The 19,336-nt window shown below is 35.6% G+C and overlaps 1 protein-coding gene across 5 annotated transcripts in view; it reads right to left on the bottom strand.

The window, feature by feature from the left end:
• LOC134527244 (F-box/WD repeat-containing protein 7-like) overlaps window positions 1-19,336 on the bottom strand; it is a 280,392-nt gene that overhangs the window by 72,169 nt on the left and 188,887 nt on the right. For all 5 annotated transcript variants that reach the window (XM_063359747.1, XM_063359745.1, XM_063359748.1 and 2 more), the window contains one exon: window positions 16,439-16,649. In XM_063359747.1, coding sequence (XP_063215817.1) covers window positions 16,439-16,649 — 211 coding nt within the window. The remainder of the gene's footprint in view (window positions 1-16,438; window positions 16,650-19,336) is intronic.

The following is a 19,336-nucleotide window of genomic DNA, read 5'->3' as shown; positions in this document are numbered from 1 at the left end:
TAACTTTTTTAGCATGCATCACTATGAGCAAGCTGTAAGTTATGTGCAAAACACGGCAAGTGTGTCAGAGGTGCCTTGCAAAGACTAGACTCCAGCTTGATGTTTCTCACATTGTCAGTTATAATAAACAGTGGAATACGTGTACTGATGTTATTTATGAAGTTCCACTCATTCAAAATGTCAGTAATTTTGTCGCCTATTGTTAAAGTTGTGTGGCTCTCTGAAAAATTAACACAGCCGAGACAGTACTTTATAATAGCGAAGTTGTTGATGAAATGACAAGTTAATGCCACGAAAGCATCCTCACTGCGTGATGTCTATAAGTCACAAGAAAATGACATCGACAACATTTGCAATGGTTGAGAAAGTTCCTCAGAGATTCTCGTTTTCACAGAAGCATATAGGTTTGTAATTTCGTTCCTGGAGAATGTGGTTCCGGATGGTACTGTGTACAACGGTTGAGCTGACTGCATGAGTTTCTGGAAATGTTTATTTTCTACTACACTGTATGGCAGCACAGAATCAGCCAACCATTCAGCAATGTTTCTTGTCATGAGTTTTTCCTTTGGATGATAAGACCAGTGGTAGGTATCTTCAATACGTCTTTGTTTTGATGGGCTTGGTGGTGAAGCATCAGTATTTACGGGCAGTGGCCGTAACAGTTCTTGCTACGTCTCCTATTCTTTCTTCACAGTTGGGTGTTCTGTCAAATGCCTTATGATTATGACATGAGACCTAATGTGCTATCATAGCTTGTTTTAAGACTTTTACAGCATGTCTTACATTTGGCACTTAGTTTATTGTTGCTTCTTGCAAAGTAGTTCCAGATTGGTGTCTTTTCATCAGCCATGTTAAACATTAACTAAACTAATTAAAACCATAACATGGAACATGACGTACTACTCCACGTAAAATTTTATAGCTTTATTCTGAGCATAACCTCTACAAAAATTTCCCTGACTTCTCCAGGTAAGCTACTGCTTTTCCCTGACTATACAGAAGAGCAAAAAAAAATAACAAGGTTACAATCTCTACAAACTTTTTATGTGAATATGAACACTGCTTACCTACCAACAGCTTCATGTTGCACACTCATATCATGATATCTTGATTATTTAAATAGCATTTAAGTAGCATTTAACACACAAAAATTTTCACTGGTAACAATCCACTGTTCACTTGTAAAATGCAGTTTTCAAAGTGTCACAAATCCACAAAATAAAATTTTTTCACCATATATAATTTAAAATTTCTGAATTTTAAAAGTTTTGATTGCCACAGTAATTAATCACTTCATTGTTTTAATTTCTTCATCAATCAGTTGCGACTGCCTGTGTGCATCTTCAATGATTTTGGACTTTTTCTCTTTCAGCTCTTTCATTATCATTTCAGATTTTCTTTTCCTATCTGCTTCTTCTTTCTTTCCTGCTTCCTCCTCCTTTCTCAATGCAATTGCTTCTCTGAATCTTGAATATGCATTACGAACAGAGTGAATAAGTTTTTTTGCTAATGTTAAGTTTTTCTATACCACCTGAACATGATACTGCATCATACACACACCTTCTGGCCACTAAACTTTCTTCTTTCATGTTTGGCAACAAACTCTCAGAGTTTACAGAGAATCCTCTTTCAAGGTTTGCATTGCCATGCGAGATGATCATTACAAGTTTCATCACTTGTGCAACATTGTCAGTCTCGGTGCATTCTTTAAAAAGGTTTCTCCAGAAATGGTCAACACGTAGAGATTTCCGTGAATATTTTTTTAAGCTATTCTGAACATTTGACTGCGAGCATGTGCTCATACTCACGCAATGCTTTGTCTGCCACAGATATGTCCACCCATTTATTGTCTGTCAGCACAGTAAGAAGTATGGCCAATCTCTTGCTTCCCAGCTGTACATTAGATGCAATGTTTGGATCAAAACATGACACAGCTCTTGTAAGCTTGTATGCTAATAGCGAACGTTCTACAAGCTTAGTTACAAACTTGCATATGCACTGCCTACAACACTCACGGAATCTCAAAACATCGAGCTCTGAAGCAGTCTTCACTTTTTTTAGTTCATAGAGTACGCTAAATGGAAGAGACATAGATTTAGCAGTATGCAAATTTGCCACTGTACTCAAATCCATTTTATGCATGAAAGGAGAACTTTTCAGTATCTCACTCTTAACAATGTACTCCATTTGTTTATGAATCATAGTATATAAAGAAGAATGAAGAAATGGTACCAATGGCACATCAGCCTGAAATTCTGTCAAGAAGGGTTCTACATCCGATGCCAAAGATTTAAAAAATGTAAGTTTTACAGGTAACAATGGATCTTTCTTTATATCTGCTACAATTCTGAAGCTATTGCAAAGTGGCAAAAGTTTCTTGTCTTTCTGCATCTCTTTCACAAACAGTATGATGTTGGGAAGGATTTCAAGTGCTCGATGTGCAACTGAACTATTTTCCACCCATCTGATGGCACAGATATTTTTGGGAAATACTTCTGATGATGTGACTGAAGTATACAAAGCTCGTCTGGCAGGCACGTCTTTGAAAAGATTATACAAAGCTCGAAGAAATTCTATTATTTTCCAGTCTGTACTAACTATACCTGCCTTGAATGCACAGTTTACAGTATGCAAACCACAACTGCCTAGTTCTAATATTTCTGGGGCATGCTCTTCACAACTAGATTTAATGTCATTTTTGAGTTCTCGCAAGAACTTTCAGTTGACATTGGGCCCGTCCATGGAAATCTGAACAATGTCATGGAGAGAAAGACTCTTGATACCACATTTGAAAGCATTTAGTAAGTGAAATGCAGTTGATTGGCCTAAGAAAACAGATGTGCAATACCTGGTCACTACACCATCACACTCTAAATCCCAAAATCATACAGTTATGTCCATCTGTTGCTTTTGCGAAACTTTGTTTAGAGATTCATCAAAACCTATTCGACTTTTTGTCCTTTCAGCATTTTACTAATTTCATCCCTGAAATATGGTGCTAGACCAAATGTGATATAATAACCTACCTGATCTCACTGCAAGTGAAGTTTCCTTGCTATGGTACTATCTGGAAATATTTTACGAAAAAGAAGTACATCATGCCCAGCTGCACGCAAAGATCTGTGTGTCATCACACACTGAATACACCACAATATTTAAGCTTCCGTGACTTCATCATTTAGCATAAATGGTTGAATTACACTGGATGACTTACCACAGACTGGTTCAAACACTGAGGTCCAGATGGCTGCTCTTTCTTCACAGATGTTTGTACATATGCTATTTCCCCACCAGCTGAATGCTCCGAGACTGAAGATGTCGATGGAAGTAACGACACAGCTTTAGTTTCACAAGGTACAGACTTGAAAAAAGGCATTAACCTTCACACAGTTTAATCTTTCAGCCTACTTCAAGTGTTTTTTTCCTTCCATGTGACTTGTAATAGCACGGCGGCCCATGTTGCTTAAAGAAAAATTAACAATACACCAATTGCACCTTGCTAAACTATTGTCTTTTGGAACTCTAGCGATCCATTTTAAGGTAGGATCGGCTAACCAATCCGACCTAAATAAAGTTTTTTTCCTACCTGCCATTATTTTTTTAGATCACTGGAGCCGTAGAAATGAAACACACAGGAAACGCCCACTATCAAGACATTTTTTTTTAATTCTAGACAATTTTCTAAAACACAGGTCACGCTTCACCGTAATTTCTGATCACACAAATGACACAATTGTCACTACACAGTACACAGCAGAAAAGTTTACACCATGTTCGTCCTTTATGCGGTGCTGTAGCTATAATAATATTTAAGTCTATGAATTTCTCTTGAATGATACACTTGCATAAGCAGAGGATATATTATTACCGCAACATATACAAGTAAACAACATAACACAAACACAGCCCAAAGTGGCGCACGCACAGCAAGAACGGACAAAGACAAATGAGCAGTGAACCCAGTGTTGGCAGGTCCGCTTGCGCGTTCATAATCTTGCATTCTCATTATGTAACTACATTCGCCTCCACAACGGCTTGAAACACTACAGTAGACTAACTAAAATTCATTAAAAAAAAGTTATAGAATTTAACAAACAGCAGACAAGATAAACCACTGGCTGAGTGGATTTTATCACAGTGGGAACTAAAACCACATCACACGACATCCACAAAGGAAACCACTGGTCTGGCAACACTGGCAGTGGATGCTTGGAAGTAAATCATAGTACGTGCCAGAAAAACCATTTATTTGGGACGAAACACTGGTACGCCGTGGCACCTTTACACAACAAAATTATCTTGGTAAAAATAAATATGGAACATAAAACTGGTATGTATACCAAGAAATTGGTATGTCTTACTACACCACTGCAGAAATGTAGAAATGTCTGTTTAGTAAGTTATGGATTTACGTTTTTTAATATTATTCCCCGACTTTTCCAGGCATTACAAAAATCACAAAAAATTCCTGACCTTTCCCGGTTTTCCAGGTTTTCCCGGTCGCTCGCCACCCTGTAATACCTACTCATATAAAACTCCCCTAATTTTGTAGATCTCAAATTACCCTAAGAAAGAGTAACAATAAAATTTAATTCTTTTTTCACTACATGTGTGGGAAAAAACTATAGTGCTGCCATCTCTAGTCGGCCGTAGCGTAACCCTGCCCCTTAGTGACGCACGGGTCAATCACAGCAGTCTTTTATGATTTTCGTTAATATTTTTTTCTTGATTTTTCAATCAAACAAGATGTTAGATATTTTGAGTTAATTCAAGTAAACACAATAATAAACACAGATATAAAATTCAAATTGTGTAATGTTATACATGGGAAATGATAAAGCGGTATACTATTAAAATAATGTCTCGTTCAGTTTTGCGTGTCAAGCCATTCATTGCCAGTTTATTTTTAGTTTTGACGATAATTATAATATATATCATTTCTGGGAATTATTTTTATCGGAAGAAGTGTAATTTTTAAATAGTTTCAGTACTTAACGTACCATTTTTCATAAATCTTTGTTGCCTGTTCTTTGATTGTAAGCCAAATGGCCCACTGTTAATAGAAGCTCAAACGAGAGCAATTTTTGGTTTTCCCCGAAAATACCAAGACAAATATTATTCTCTCTCAACGGGAAAAAAAGTAATGCCCTCCCGAAGTTTTTCCCGAAAGTCGGGATCCCGCACACCACTAGTGTTAACCTAAAATGGTGCCACGCAACAAATTTTTGAGCTAACCTATATTATTTTAAGCACCTTATTTCAAAAAACTCACTTACACAGGCTACTCATCTCATCAAGTGCTATTGGCTAAGTGAAGATACGTGCAGAAATGTTTACAGTGCCGAAGTTTACCAATGACGTGTTTATGATCAAGAGTGAAGTATTTTATATTCACAAAGTTGGAAAATAATTACTGGAATTTCCTAGAGGAAGTTAGAAATGTGCCAAAAACACAACATTGACATCCTTAGATTCTAAATATGCAATCGCAAGAACTGAAGAATCAAGAATCTACTTTGTCATCACTAATTACTACCCTCTTTTATTGCGTAATCATCACACTCGCATAATCGTCACACCTATATTTTTGGTCGTCAAAATTGGGATAAAAAAATTGGTTATCTGTAAAGTCGGTTTACGGACGATAGTTTAACTTGACGTCATAACAAAACATTGATGAAATGATTGCATACTTTTATGAATAAAATTGAATCATTTTTATTTTAATAATAAAAGAATAAATACTTGAATTTATACTAGTAGGTAATCAGAATTTTAAAATGCATGAATAATTAACCTTTATTGTCGAACTTGTTGTTGTAATAAGCAATGAAAACCACATTAACTTTTCACTTCACTTTATAAACAGTCGACGAAACAGTTCACGTGTCGTGGATAGAGCGATTCGTTCAGTTCACGTCCGTCACCGTAGATAGCAGCACTGTAAGGGAATACATAATATTATTTCGTTTTTATAATACGATTTTATAACAAATACGCATCCCAAATACACCAAACTTATTTATAATGTGCTACAATATTTTTTTAAACATTGTGCAAAAGATCCCGGGTGTAATTTGAATTATTATGTGTAATTGTAAAACACCATTGTTTGTTAAAAACGTATTTGAATATTCAACATTACTTTTAAATAACCGTACTGATTGTGCTGAAAATCCTTGGACGATCATTAAATTACATTAATATTAATAATTCAAATGACGAAAACATGATTCAAAGTCAAATCGATGGTTGCTCCAATCGAGTGGAAGAGAGATGCCACGCATGCGTACAATGAGCATAACAGGACACATCCGTAGTGGGATATCCGTAGTGGGACAATGTGCGTTATGGGACACTTTTTCGTGCGTGCAGCCGGCGTTCATCGATTTATTAGACGTTGTCACGTCAAAAACTTATCGCGTAAACGTCAAATGATGTTTTTGGTCCTGCTATTAGATGCCGAGCGCTTTGTGTAGGTATCTTTCCTGTAAAAAATGATGTATTTTAAAGTAGAAATATAATATTTACTCCAACATTACCACTTACATAAACATACCTGCCAACTTTTTAGGAGTGCAAGCAGTAAGATTTCCAAATTAACAAATCTATAGCGTAAATCAGGCGCGATGTTTAAAATAAGTGATCCGGAAAACATGTGTTTATTTTGCATTGATAACACCACATCTCTACCCAAAATACGAAAGTAAAATAAAAAGTTACTGTAATTTATTAAAACTTCATTATCATGGAGACCTTGAAAGTCACGCAGCCTTTCCTTTCTTTTGGAGCTTTTTTCCAAAAAGTAATAAATGTCTACAGGGTCATTCCATACCAAATCAACCAAAAAAAACTATTTTTGACACCCACTGCTCAGATTTTGACGAAACTTGGCATGGTTGTTCTATTTATTGATGTAAGTAACCATACCAATTTTTTTTGCTCTATCTCTAGTGGTTTAGATTTTACAGCCCCTTAAAGTTTATTGATTATTGGCATTTTAATCATCTGGCTGCCGTTAACTAGATGTGTTGTCCGATGGAAAAAAATTCATATTTTTTTTATTTACTAACCATTTTGTCTAAAAAAAATTTATGTTTGAATCAATGTAGCAGGAATAATATAAAAAATGAACAAAACTACTAAGTGTTTATTTGGAACCATAAAAAAATCTCAAAGTGTAATTTTTATGATTATTGAAACAAAATGTAGAGTTTTACGGAAAATGGTAAATCTCATAAAGGGAAAAGAATAATCATGAAATCTTTGTTTTATTTTTGTTCTAAGAGATATGTTCTACCACCTTAAACAGTAAGATTCGTGGTTTTTTTACTCCTTTGATAATTTTTTTTCACTTCAAAACACAAAAATGAGTTAATTATTTAATTTTGGTTAAAAAGATGCTTTGGCCGCTATTTGCCTGACTGTTTCTGAATTATATACAGATGATTAAAATACCACATTTTTCTTTTGGTATCCCACACACTTTTTTTATAAAATAAATTACCTTACTTGCTGCTTCCTGTTTCCCACGCTGTCAAAGCCCTGCATTCGTGCCATGACACCATCCTGTTCCTTTTCCACTCGCAAATACATAAACAACTGCCAGTATAGTTAACCTATTTTTTTGTGTTTGTGCCTGGCTGCGGACTTCACACACCCCTTCCCCCGTCTTCTGTGCTCGCCCTATTCCAGATCCAGATGCAAGATCTTCCCAGGAGATAAGCCATAAGGCCAGCAACTCATACAGTCCGTGCATAGAGAGAGAACAAGGCGGGCTGTGTGTGACCTTGTGCATGTCCGAACCTGCCTTCCCCTCACAGCAGCATTATTTAATATAGCTTCCATGTCAGTCCGTCACAGGCAGTTGCCAGTAAGATTGGTGCTTATACATAACAGTCAATTAAGCATTTCAGTAAATGAGTGTTATTGATAGTATTTATGTGTTTTTATTAAACTAAATGAGTACCAAAGTGCATTGTTGTTATGTTTTGTTGAACAATGGAGAAAAAGTGCAGTGTTGGAGAAACTACTGAACGTGATTGCCATCTGTTACACTATGACAAGGACAAGTTTATACAAGGTATTGAAAAACTTTCTGAAGAAGATTTGAATCTTTTGACATTAAGATGTGAATCCAACAAGTTAACAACTGTTTGCCTTCACCATGAAAGTGTGTTTTTAAAGAAATATGAATTTTTACAAAAGGTGTGTTGTGATCCTTTCAAAAGACATAAATCTGTTATTAAAAAAGCACTTCGTGTTTTAACTGTACAACAGAGTAGAATCATCTTATCAAAAGGGTACAACGTTAAACCTGGTCAGAAACTTTGTGCGTTTTGAAGGAATAAACTTTTAAAAGATAAAGAAGCAGACAAGGTTGAAAGTAATGATGAGCACGAGAATGGACAAACAAAGGATATAGGACTAACATTTAGAGATGAACTAAACCAACTTCAAAAAAATTACTGTAATTGACGAGCTAAATTCTTCCTTTCATGAAATTGGATGTTCACCAATGAAATTACATGCACTTGGTCACCATAGCAAATCAAGTTATGCTAAAGAAAAGCTACAAAAAGTTCATGAAAAAGTAAAATCAAAAATTGAAACTGTTCTTGAAGTTGATCTACCAGAAGAAAAATACTTGTTGGAAAAAAGTATGTTGCAGAACAGTGAAGACATGGATAAACTAGTGAACATTATTAAAAAGGAAATTATAGGTGCATCAAGAAAAAAACACATTCAAATGTTGACAATACCAGCTTCTCTGTTGTGGTCAAGAAAAGAAAAAAAAGAAACTTTTAACACATCTGATTATTCTGTTCGTAAGGCTCAACATGTGTTTAAAGACAAGGTTTTTTTTAGGCGAACCAGACCCTAAGCAAGGGAAACAGCTAAGCCTTGAAACTATTGATTTAGTGAAACAATTTTATCAGGGTGATGAACATTGTAGAATTCTGCCAGGGATGAAGGATGTCGTGAGTATAGGAAAAAAGGTTTATGAGGTAAAGCGTTTGATTTTGTGTAATCTTTCTGAGCTATACTCAAGTTTTAAATGGGAGCATCCTCATTTGAAAATAGGTTTTTCAAAATTCTGTTTCTTGAGACCTAAATGGTGCATTTTAGCTGCTTTTAGTGGCACACACTTAGTATGCGTGTGCACAATACACCAGAATGTTATTTTATTGATTCATAAGCCGGTATAGAGGAAGATTACAAAGAACTGATATTGCTCATGGTTTGTGAAGGAGCAACAAGAGAATGTAGGTTAAGGCATTGTGACAAATGTTCATCAAAAGATAACCTTGTCCATTTTTTACAGACAAAGTTTGAAGAATATGACAATGAAGACGTTATTGAGTTCAGTCAGTGGGTTTCCACAGATCGAACTGAAATGATAAGGTGTTCCAGCTATGTTGTTGAATTTATAGAAATATTAGTTGTAAAACTCAACAAATTAATACCTACCTCATTCTTACATTGCCAAAACACAAGCATCTACTTTTAAAATTTTAAAAGAAACAGCTCTTTCCAATGTAGCTGTAATTTCAATGGACTTCAGTGAAAATTATGCTTTCACGATACAAGAGGAAGCCCAAGGTTACCACTGGACCTCAGATTCATGCACTATTCATCCTGTAATCATTCCCTGCAAGGATGCAACTGGCAAAAAGCTTGTTCTACCTTTTTGCATCATATCTGATGACCTCAAACATGATGTAAGTATGGTGTACGAAATCCAAAAAACTATGACTGCCTTTTTGAAAGAGAACCACCCACACATTAAAGAGATTCATTACTTTAGTGATGGGTGTGCAGCACAATATAAAAATAAATACAACTTCGTAAACCTGTGTCCATACTTGCCAACTTTTCCAAATAAGAATTAGTAAAACTCTAGAAAATATTAAATTTTAGCGTAAACTCCACGCGGCATTTTTTCATTTAAAAAATAAATGATCCTACAAATGCATATATATTTGTTTTAAATATTAAAAACACCCTATTTCTAAAATAAACCCATAAGACATTTACTAAAACCCACTTAAACAAACTGACAAACACTTTAGGCCTAAACACTGATGTTCACACATTTCATCCAAAAATTGGCATTAAAAGTGTACCTGATTACAATTTTTGCAGTACCATAGGCTTAATTACAATAAGGATTAAGTTATATCCTTTTTTTCAACTATTTGTTAAACATCACCAATATATGTACTAATGTAGACCCTCAGATATTAAAACACATTCAAATTATAGTAAAATTTTTAGAGCACACATAAAAAATATTCTTATGACTAAAACTGTAAAAAAAACTTATATTAATTACATGAAATGCAGCAGAGTACTATTGTCACCAGTCAGTTATAAAATAAACTTCAGCACAATCTAGTTCACAAAATGACTCCCTGATTATTACTTATTACTAAGTCCTAGTTATGTGTAACAAAAAACCGAAGACTTTGATGAACTTCCGAAGGAAAAAATAGTCATTACTAAAGGCCTGAACACAATGAAGCAGACCGACAAAAATGTCACTACCAAGTCCCAAACATACTGATAAAACACATACAAAGAACTAATAAAGATAATGTTATGAAGGTTGGGAAAAAAAAGTCTTAACTACATCTGTTACTTTTTTAAGTACAGTGCTGTTGCTTTCTTAGCCTTCTTTAAAAATTGTTCACTGAACATGTGTTCAAAACACTTGTCTGAATGTTTGCTTTTTATTACAGAAATATTTTCCAGTACTCTGGTTGATAACAAAGACCTAAACTGGGACCTATTCTTTTTCACCAGACTGAACACACGTTCACACTCCGCGTTGCTGTGTGGTATTGTCAACACACCAAACATTACATTGCAAAGTCTGTCGTACTTAGGCTGCCCACAAACATTTTTTGCATGTGATATACTAACCCATTTTTTCACTACAGTGTCATCTTTAGGGACTAACAAATCTATGTTTTCAAGTTGCAGACTGGTAAACTGGCTTTGAAGAGAATCCAAGGCTGATTCTCTGGTTTCGTTCTCATCTACTGGTAGCAAAAGTGAAAATAAGTCTACGAAAAACTTGACATCACAAAAACTGGTATTTTCTACATTCTCCACCGATGCTACTCTTGCTTTGCTAATAAGTTCATCTTTAATGGGAAATTTGTTTAAAATGTAATCACAAGAAGCTGCAAAATAACTTCTGACAGACGAGAAAAATAGTTTCTTATCTTTGTCATTCAATGTATTAACAAACTCTGATGTTGCTGTACCAACTATCAACTCACTGTCTTGCCTCTGATTATCAGCATGATGATACTTTATATCAAACAAAGATGAATTTTTAAATGCAACTGGTTTGACAAATCGAAGTAATAAATCTTTATACAAATCACAAATTAATTCTCCCAAAATATGAATCTGTGGATGTGAAGACTGCAAAATGGTGTTAAATTTATCAAATGTGGGAATTACATTAAGTAAAAACAAGCAAAATGCTTTGTTCACAGATGATGATAAAAACATGAACAGTTTTTCTTCACGACTTAAACTGCCACTGGTAATGTTTACGAGAGACTTTTGATTTTCTGATCTAACTGAAGGAAATGTACTTTTACCCTCATTATGTGAAGTACCAGTTTTTTTGGTAATTATCTTATCTCCACTTTCTGAGTGTTTCCTTTTTAGGGAAAAGCCCTGTTGTGAGGATTTAGATGACTTTGAAACTAATGGCTGAACTGAATGATCTGAAGCTGGCTGTTTTGGTATTGTGAATGAACTTATCCCCACAGAACATGATGGTTTCACACATTTTACTTGGTCTTTGAAAAAACTTAACAAAGGGTCCCACTGCTCTACTAATCTTGAGAAACTTTTTCCCAGGGATAACCATCTCGTACAGACATGTTTTAAAATTTTTCTGGTTTCACAACCATGCAAGTTTTGGAATTTTTTAAGGCAATCTTTCCGCTTACCACTCTTTTCAAGGTAATAAAAAATGTCGGTCAAAGCCTCTTCAACATTCAGTGGCAAATTGTCAGTACCCTTCTCTGCAGCTAAATTAATGCGGTGACAAAGGCAACCTATCACAAAAAGGTTTTCTTGTCGATTTTTTAAAACCGCAACTACACCATTTTTCTTACCCATCATAACTGCCGCATTGTCTGCCGAAAAAGCAATCATGTTTTTTAAAGGAATATTGAAACGTTCAAGTTCGTTTATGATTAAATTTCCAATATTTAGTCCGGTAGAATCGCCCTGCAAATCTGGCAGTGAAAGTACAGAAGACACAATGTTTTCAATATTTTTATCAAAATACGTCACAACAATCGGGTACAATTTGGAGTCTGTATCGTTTGTACCATCAGTTGACAAAGAGAACGGACCTGTTTGCAGATGTTTAACGACGTCGTCCCTTGAATCTTTCGCCATTTCTTCAACAATTGCAGTTGTTTTGGTCCAGCCACACGCATACTTTTGTGCTTCTTCTGATTTCGGAAACATTTTCCGGAATAAAGGGCCCGCGTGGTCTGCTGCACTTAATGGAACGTTGTGTTCAATCAAAAAATACGTAAACAAACACTCGGCACGTGTGACGCTATCTTCGCTTGAACTGTTTGTGAAGAACGTGCTGATTTTTTGGCTGTTTTCGGAATTTTGAACGTTGCCTGCATGCTTATTAGATTTAACATGAAGTAATATGTCACTTCTTCCGCCATGAGAAATACTAATATCGCACCTACACACACTGCAGAATGCAAATTTCTGACCTTTGTCCGACTTCAAAATGAACGAGAATTTTTCCGAATAATCTTTACGAAAACACTGCCAATAATGTTTTTTTACGCCACCGCCCATTGCAGATGCTACGCAATCAATCCATGCCAAATAAAAACCACCCGAAACGCTTACGAACAGACGATCAACAATAGACAACACGATATCAAAGACACAACATGGCGGCGTAACCAACCAAAAACGATTCGTAAACGATCAAGCGTTCGATTTATCGATCGACTTGGAACAAAATAGGTCGCAACAATCGATATCAGAAGTGTCAACAAAAACTGGAAAAATTCGTAAAAAATTTATAAGATTCGTAAAATCGTAAAGACGTATGTTTTTCGTAAATTTTACGAAAAATTCGTAAAAGTTGGCAAGTATGTGTGTCTATATGAGAGAGATTTTTTACTGAGAGCTCAGTGGTCATTTTTTACGACCAGCCATGGCAAAACGGAATGCGACGGAATATTGAGGCTCGAAGAATTAGCAAGGATGAAAAAGCAGCTATTATTTTTAATTTATTTAGCATTCAGCAAAACTATCTCGTGAAATTAGAAGATTTGTACCCTGGATGTTTTATTGCTTGTGTTTATGACAGCTTCTGGTACTTTGGCATGGTGAATGAGATAAATGCTGAACAAAAAGATGTCACTGTACAGTTTCTTCATCCCCGCGGACCATCACCATCCTTTTTTTGGCCCAAGAAAGAAGATACATGTGCTGTGCCCATTCCTCATATTATTGCTATGGTGGAACCGCCAAAAACAATGACTGGAAGAACCTATCAGTTTTCACAAGAATGTATGACAAATATCCAATCAAAATTTGACAATCTAGAAGAATTTTGAAGTACAATGACCTAAAAGTGTTACAACCGCAGGAACTGTAAGCCTCAATAACATAGGAGTATTGCATGTGTAAGTAAACACACTAATGTTTTATGTAGTGTAAATTAATAATTACATTTAAATTGAACTGCAATCTCATTACTGAGGTCAGTTATATTCGTATTTGTGAGTGTCAAGGGAACAGGTTGATGTCATGGCAGGAATTCAGGATTTGACAGCATGGGAAACAGGAAGCAGCAAGAAAGGTAATTAATTTTATAAAAAGGTGTGTGTGATACCAAAAGGAAATAATGGTATTTTAATCATCTGTATATAATTCAGAAACACAGGCAGGCAGGCAAATAGCGGCCAAAGCAGCTTTTTAACCAAAATTAAATAATTAACTCATTTTTGTGTTTTGAAGTGAAAAAAATTATCAAAGGAGTAAAAAAACCACGAATCTTACTGTTTAAGGTGGTAGAACATATCTTTTAGAACAAAAACAAAACAGAGATTTCATGATTATCCTTTTCCCTTTATGAGATTTACCATTTTCCGTAAAACTCTACATTTTGTTTCAATAATCATAAAAATTACACTTTGAGATTTTTTTATGGTTCCAAATAAACACTTAGTAGTTTTGTTCATTTTTTATGTTATTCCTGCTACATTGATCCAAACATAAAAATTTTTTCAGAGAAAATGGTTAGTAAATAAATAAAATATGAATTTTTTTCCATCGGACAACACATCTAGTTAACGGCGGCCAGATGATTAAAATGCCAATAATCAATAAACTTCAAGGGGCTGTAAAATCTAAACCATTCAAGATAAAGCAAAACAAATTGGTATGGTTACTTACATCAATAAATAGAACAACCATGCCAAGTTTCGTCAAAATCTGAGACGGTGGGTGTCATGGTGTGGTTGAACTGACATGGAATGACCCTACAAGTATTTCTTCCACCCTCACTGGCAAACTTGCAGAAGCCTTTTCTGCAGCCATATTAATTAAGTGGCACAGACAACCTATGACTACTAAATTTGGCTGCTTTTCTTTTAATACAGAAATAACCCAATTTTTAACTCCAACCATAACTGCTGCATTATCACAGCCAAAACCTATACAATAATGAATTGGCACATTCATACTTTCAAGTTCTGATAGCAATAAGTGCCCAATATTTTTACCAGTAGAAACACCTTCCAATGAAGGCATGGCCAAAACACAAATAGTTACTAACCTGCAGTCAGGGTTGTAATAAGTTACCACGATAGGATATAACTTATTACTTGTGTCATTGCTTCCATCAGTAGCTAGTGTATATGGGCCACTTTGCAAGCACTTTACTACTGAAGTAGTAGTATTGGAAGCCATTTCTTTTACTATCGCTGCAGTTTTAGTGCGCCCACAGCTGTATATTTTTGCGATATCAGACCCTGGGAACATTTTTCGAAACAAATGCCCGGCGTGGTCGGCGATGCTGAATGGAAGGTTATGTTCCACTAAAAAGCTTGTAAAATAACATTCCGTCCTAATCACATCACTTTCATTGTTATGGTTCATGGAAAAGAAGCTACTGATTTTTTTTTTTGTTTTCTTCTGCAAGCTTCGCGTTATTTGCAGGTTTCAAACTCTCGATGTGATAGGCCTTGGGAAACAATGTCGCAAAGACAAACACTACAAAACGCAAAATTAGAGCTTTTTCACTCTTAGTAATGAAAGGAAATAATTCTGAGTAAGATGACCGAAACACCTGTCCATATTTTTTTTCACTACTCGTAGCCATTATGAAATCATATTATCTTACGTTTCGTACAAGTGCTAACTTATAAAATATTTACCGCACTCGTACATAAACGGTTTCACTTGTCTCCAGCCAACCTGCTGTGTACCAACAAAACTTACAAAAATTACTTTCTTTTCGGAACAATTTTTCTCTGACTCCAATATTCTCATATTATCGCGGACGCCATTTTGTTAAACAATAGAAAATGCTGCTCAAACGGTACATTTATATGGGCACTAAAATATTATACTGCATTTTTGAACAGACAAAAATCGTAAGATGTTCCGAATTTCCGTACAATTGTAATATGAATTATTTTCTGTACAAATTACGGGAAAATCATACAAGTTGGCAGATATGCATAATGAAAGGAAATACGAAGTTGTCTGATGTGTAAATTTTCTTTTAAAGACATTTTTTAAAGTTATTTCCTTTTTCTGATTGTCTGCGTCGCCGCGGTGTACCGCTTATGAACATGTAGCCAGCGCTAGTTGGCATCAATCGTGTTCGGTTATGTTGTTTCCCGTATAGAGCGCGTGCACGTAGTCGAATATTGATATCTCGCCGGTTGCATGCATAGCGCGCTCTCTGACAGGTGACGAGTTAACTACATTTGATGGCCCGTACTCTTTCGTGGCAAGTTACGCGTTAGTTCACGTCACAGTTTCCAGTGGCTTGCGTTCGCATCACAGTTTGGTTTTTCTATTTAAAGTTGAAGAAAGGTTTTTGTTTAATGAATTATTAATATAAATTATTTGGCGTGCTCTTGTATACTCCACCTTTTTTTTAAATAAATGTAATTTCCATGAACGGGTTTTGTTTTTATGAATAACTTTACCTAACAAAAAATTTTTTCCCGCATAATCGTTGCACCCCTACTTTTCAAACTTGATTTTAGAATAAAATGTGCGACGATTATGCGAGAAAACACGGTACACACATATTTAAAAAAAAACTTCTAGTTTTGTAAACTACGTCATTAAGAATGTTCCGGTTGAGGAAAGTTGTTCAGCCACATGGTACCAGAAAGCAACTCACCTGAGAGGGTCTGCAGACACTGTCCCGTGACAATGTCCCACACCTTGACAGTGGAGTCAGCATTGCCAGACACCAGGATGTTGTTGCGCAGCTCCATGCCAGACGTGAGTGACTGGTGACCCATGAGCGTGTGCTTGCAGGTTCCTGTCTCCACCTCCCACACGCGGATGCTGGTGTCTAGCGAGCCACTCACCACGTGAAGCCCGTCAAACTGGAAAAAAGAGCTTGCTGCACCACTCTGTTGTGCAATGCACTAGAACAACGGTTCCCAATTTTTTTTCTGCAAGGGAACCCTATGATTGACTTATTTAGGCAGAACCCCAACACCTTCAAAGAAAGTTATTTGACAATAATTGTGCCTGCTTTATATGACATTTGGCCTGACTCACAGAATCTCTGTTACCCTACCATAGAACACTAGGGGTCCGCGGAACACCTTTTGGGAACCGCTGCACTAAGAGTCTCCAAGTATTCCAAATATATTCCATATATATATATATATATATATATATATTTTTTTTAATATTGATTTTAAATCAAATAATTTTTTTATTTGAAAATTTTTATGAAAAGATTTAAAAACGTATGAATCCTAGAAGACTTAATCAAAAATTTTTGAGTGTCTGGAAACATAATGTACGTCATTTACATATACTGTGGCAATTATTAAAATTTTTAAACATTGTATATTTAGGAAAGTAATCAGCTGAATAAAAAACAACTATGCAACTTACAATTTTAGTTGTTTCATAAAATACATAGCCAGTTTTTTTTTACATTTTTGTATTTTACACTACTTTTTTTTTTTCTTCAATTTCCATTGTAGAGTATTTTGCTTAAGTTTTTTAGGTCACCAGTAAAAGAGTTTTAAAAAAAGTTCATTGTATGTTAAAATTCAATTAGAAAAATATTTGATATTTGTGAATAATGGAAATGGAAAAATCAATAGAAATAAAAAAAAGTACTGCAAAAGCTTAGTACTAAAACCACTCACCAAGCAGTTATTAATTTTTCATAGAATTTCTGAGTAAAATTGAGTAGAATTGCATCATTTAACTTTATTGATATTTAACTGAGTAACCTAACCAGCTTAAAAAAATCTATTATAAGCTTCTGTGAATCAAAATTTTTTTTTTAATTTAATAGAGTATAATTTCATTCTAAAAAATATTTTGGAATAAAATTTAACAATTTTACGAACAGTGAAAATTAGAGACGTGCGAGTCTGGGTAATATCGAGAAATTATCGAGATTAAAATATTCTCGATTTCGTCTCGAGAACATTTTAGAATTTCCGAGAATTTCGAGAATTTGTATTGCTTAGCTCTGATTTTTTTACTTCTGCATTTAAATAAAGCGATGTTTTTACTTACACGTAAAAAAAAAGAGCTACTAGGTACTTAAAGTAAAAACTTGAATCCATTACCACATGCCGACATAACACAGTGCATGTTCTATTGTTTATTTTCCACGTTCACATAAATTTTTTTCAAAACCGTGACGTTTCACAATTCAAACGAACACCAATACATGTCGCATTTTAAGAATATACAGTAGAACCTCGTTAATCCCTGATGCGCAAATTCGGGAATCAAATAATCCGGGATGATTTAAAAGTGCAGAAAAAAAAGAGAAGTAAAAATTGTCAGCTCTTAAAATTAACGTCACGCGGGCCGGTGGCCGGCAAACACTGCAAGCCATCGCGTGGGCCGCCAAACTCTGCAACGCTGTTTGTACCGACCCTTTGCATCGCCCCCCTTTCAGCTGTCACATTTGTCACTCTTTAAATCTGAGGGGGATGTCCTGACTTATGCTTCCCGTTTCCCGTTTGTTTGAATGTTGTTTCACGTGCTGCGGAGTTACTTTCCGCCCGCCAACGCACGGCAGGCGCCTGGCGAGTGACGTGTCTGGCTGGCATTCGGCTGGAGGATGGAGGGGGGCTATCCAAAATTTATTAGTGCAAGGTCAGCACGATCTTATCTTTCTTTCTTCGGCTGTTGTAAATGACCGTGAACTAATGGCTAGGCAGTGCCGTATTTTTTTAAGCCGAGACACTAATTTGAAGACGGCCCTTACCGCGAACGGATTATCGGGGTTTATTTATTTATTTATTTTTACAGGATTTCAATTATCCAGGCATCGCTGGGTCCCAATTAACATGAATAATGGGGAGTTTACTATTTTTTATCCATCTGCTGCCAAGGCGCAGTAAGCCTCGGGAGATGTTACGTCACATGACCTTGGCCTTAACCCAGTTTCACGCCGGTGTCCGAGACGCTTAACAAGACCTTCCGGGCTTTTAATCGCTAGTCCGTGAAATTTGGTAATCCGTTATTATCCCGGTCCCGACCATCACGTATTAACGAGGTTCTACTGTACCATATTTTGAAAGAACGCTAGCAACAACGGCACGGATATGGCAAGAAGTGAACACTCACTGTTTGTGTGTCCTGTAGGAAAGAGCTCAATACTTTGTTTAAAGGATCGTACCAGCTTTTTTTTTTTTTAAAGTTATTTTCACCGCTAATACGTGTAATGATAAGAATGGCTGATAGTTCTGGGAATGTTAAAGACAGTAAATTGTCGTGCATTTGGAAATTTTATGAAAAACTTAAGGGTTGAGGGTGAGTGCAAAGTGTGCTAAAAACGTATTCAGACGCCGACTTGTACAACAAGTGGTCTCTTGCGACACTTGAAACTTCATCCAGCCGCCGAAAATTATTTGGAATTAACAAAGGAAAAAGCTACAAAACAAAAAGAAAATTTTTAATAGACAGTTATCAATCCAAGACTGTCACAAAGAAACAAAAAGTTAGCAAAGCTAGAAAAAACATAATTGACAGGAAAATTGGTTTAATGATGGCATGTGATTTTCAGTCATACAACATTGTAGAGGAT

The sequence above is a fragment of the Bacillus rossius genome, chromosome 1 (assembly GCF_032445375.1).
Source record: "Bacillus rossius redtenbacheri isolate Brsri chromosome 1, Brsri_v3, whole genome shotgun sequence".
Classification (NCBI taxonomy): domain Eukaryota; kingdom Metazoa; phylum Arthropoda; class Insecta; order Phasmatodea; family Bacillidae; genus Bacillus; species Bacillus rossius.
This window is presented reverse-complemented; position numbering and strand designations above follow the sequence as displayed.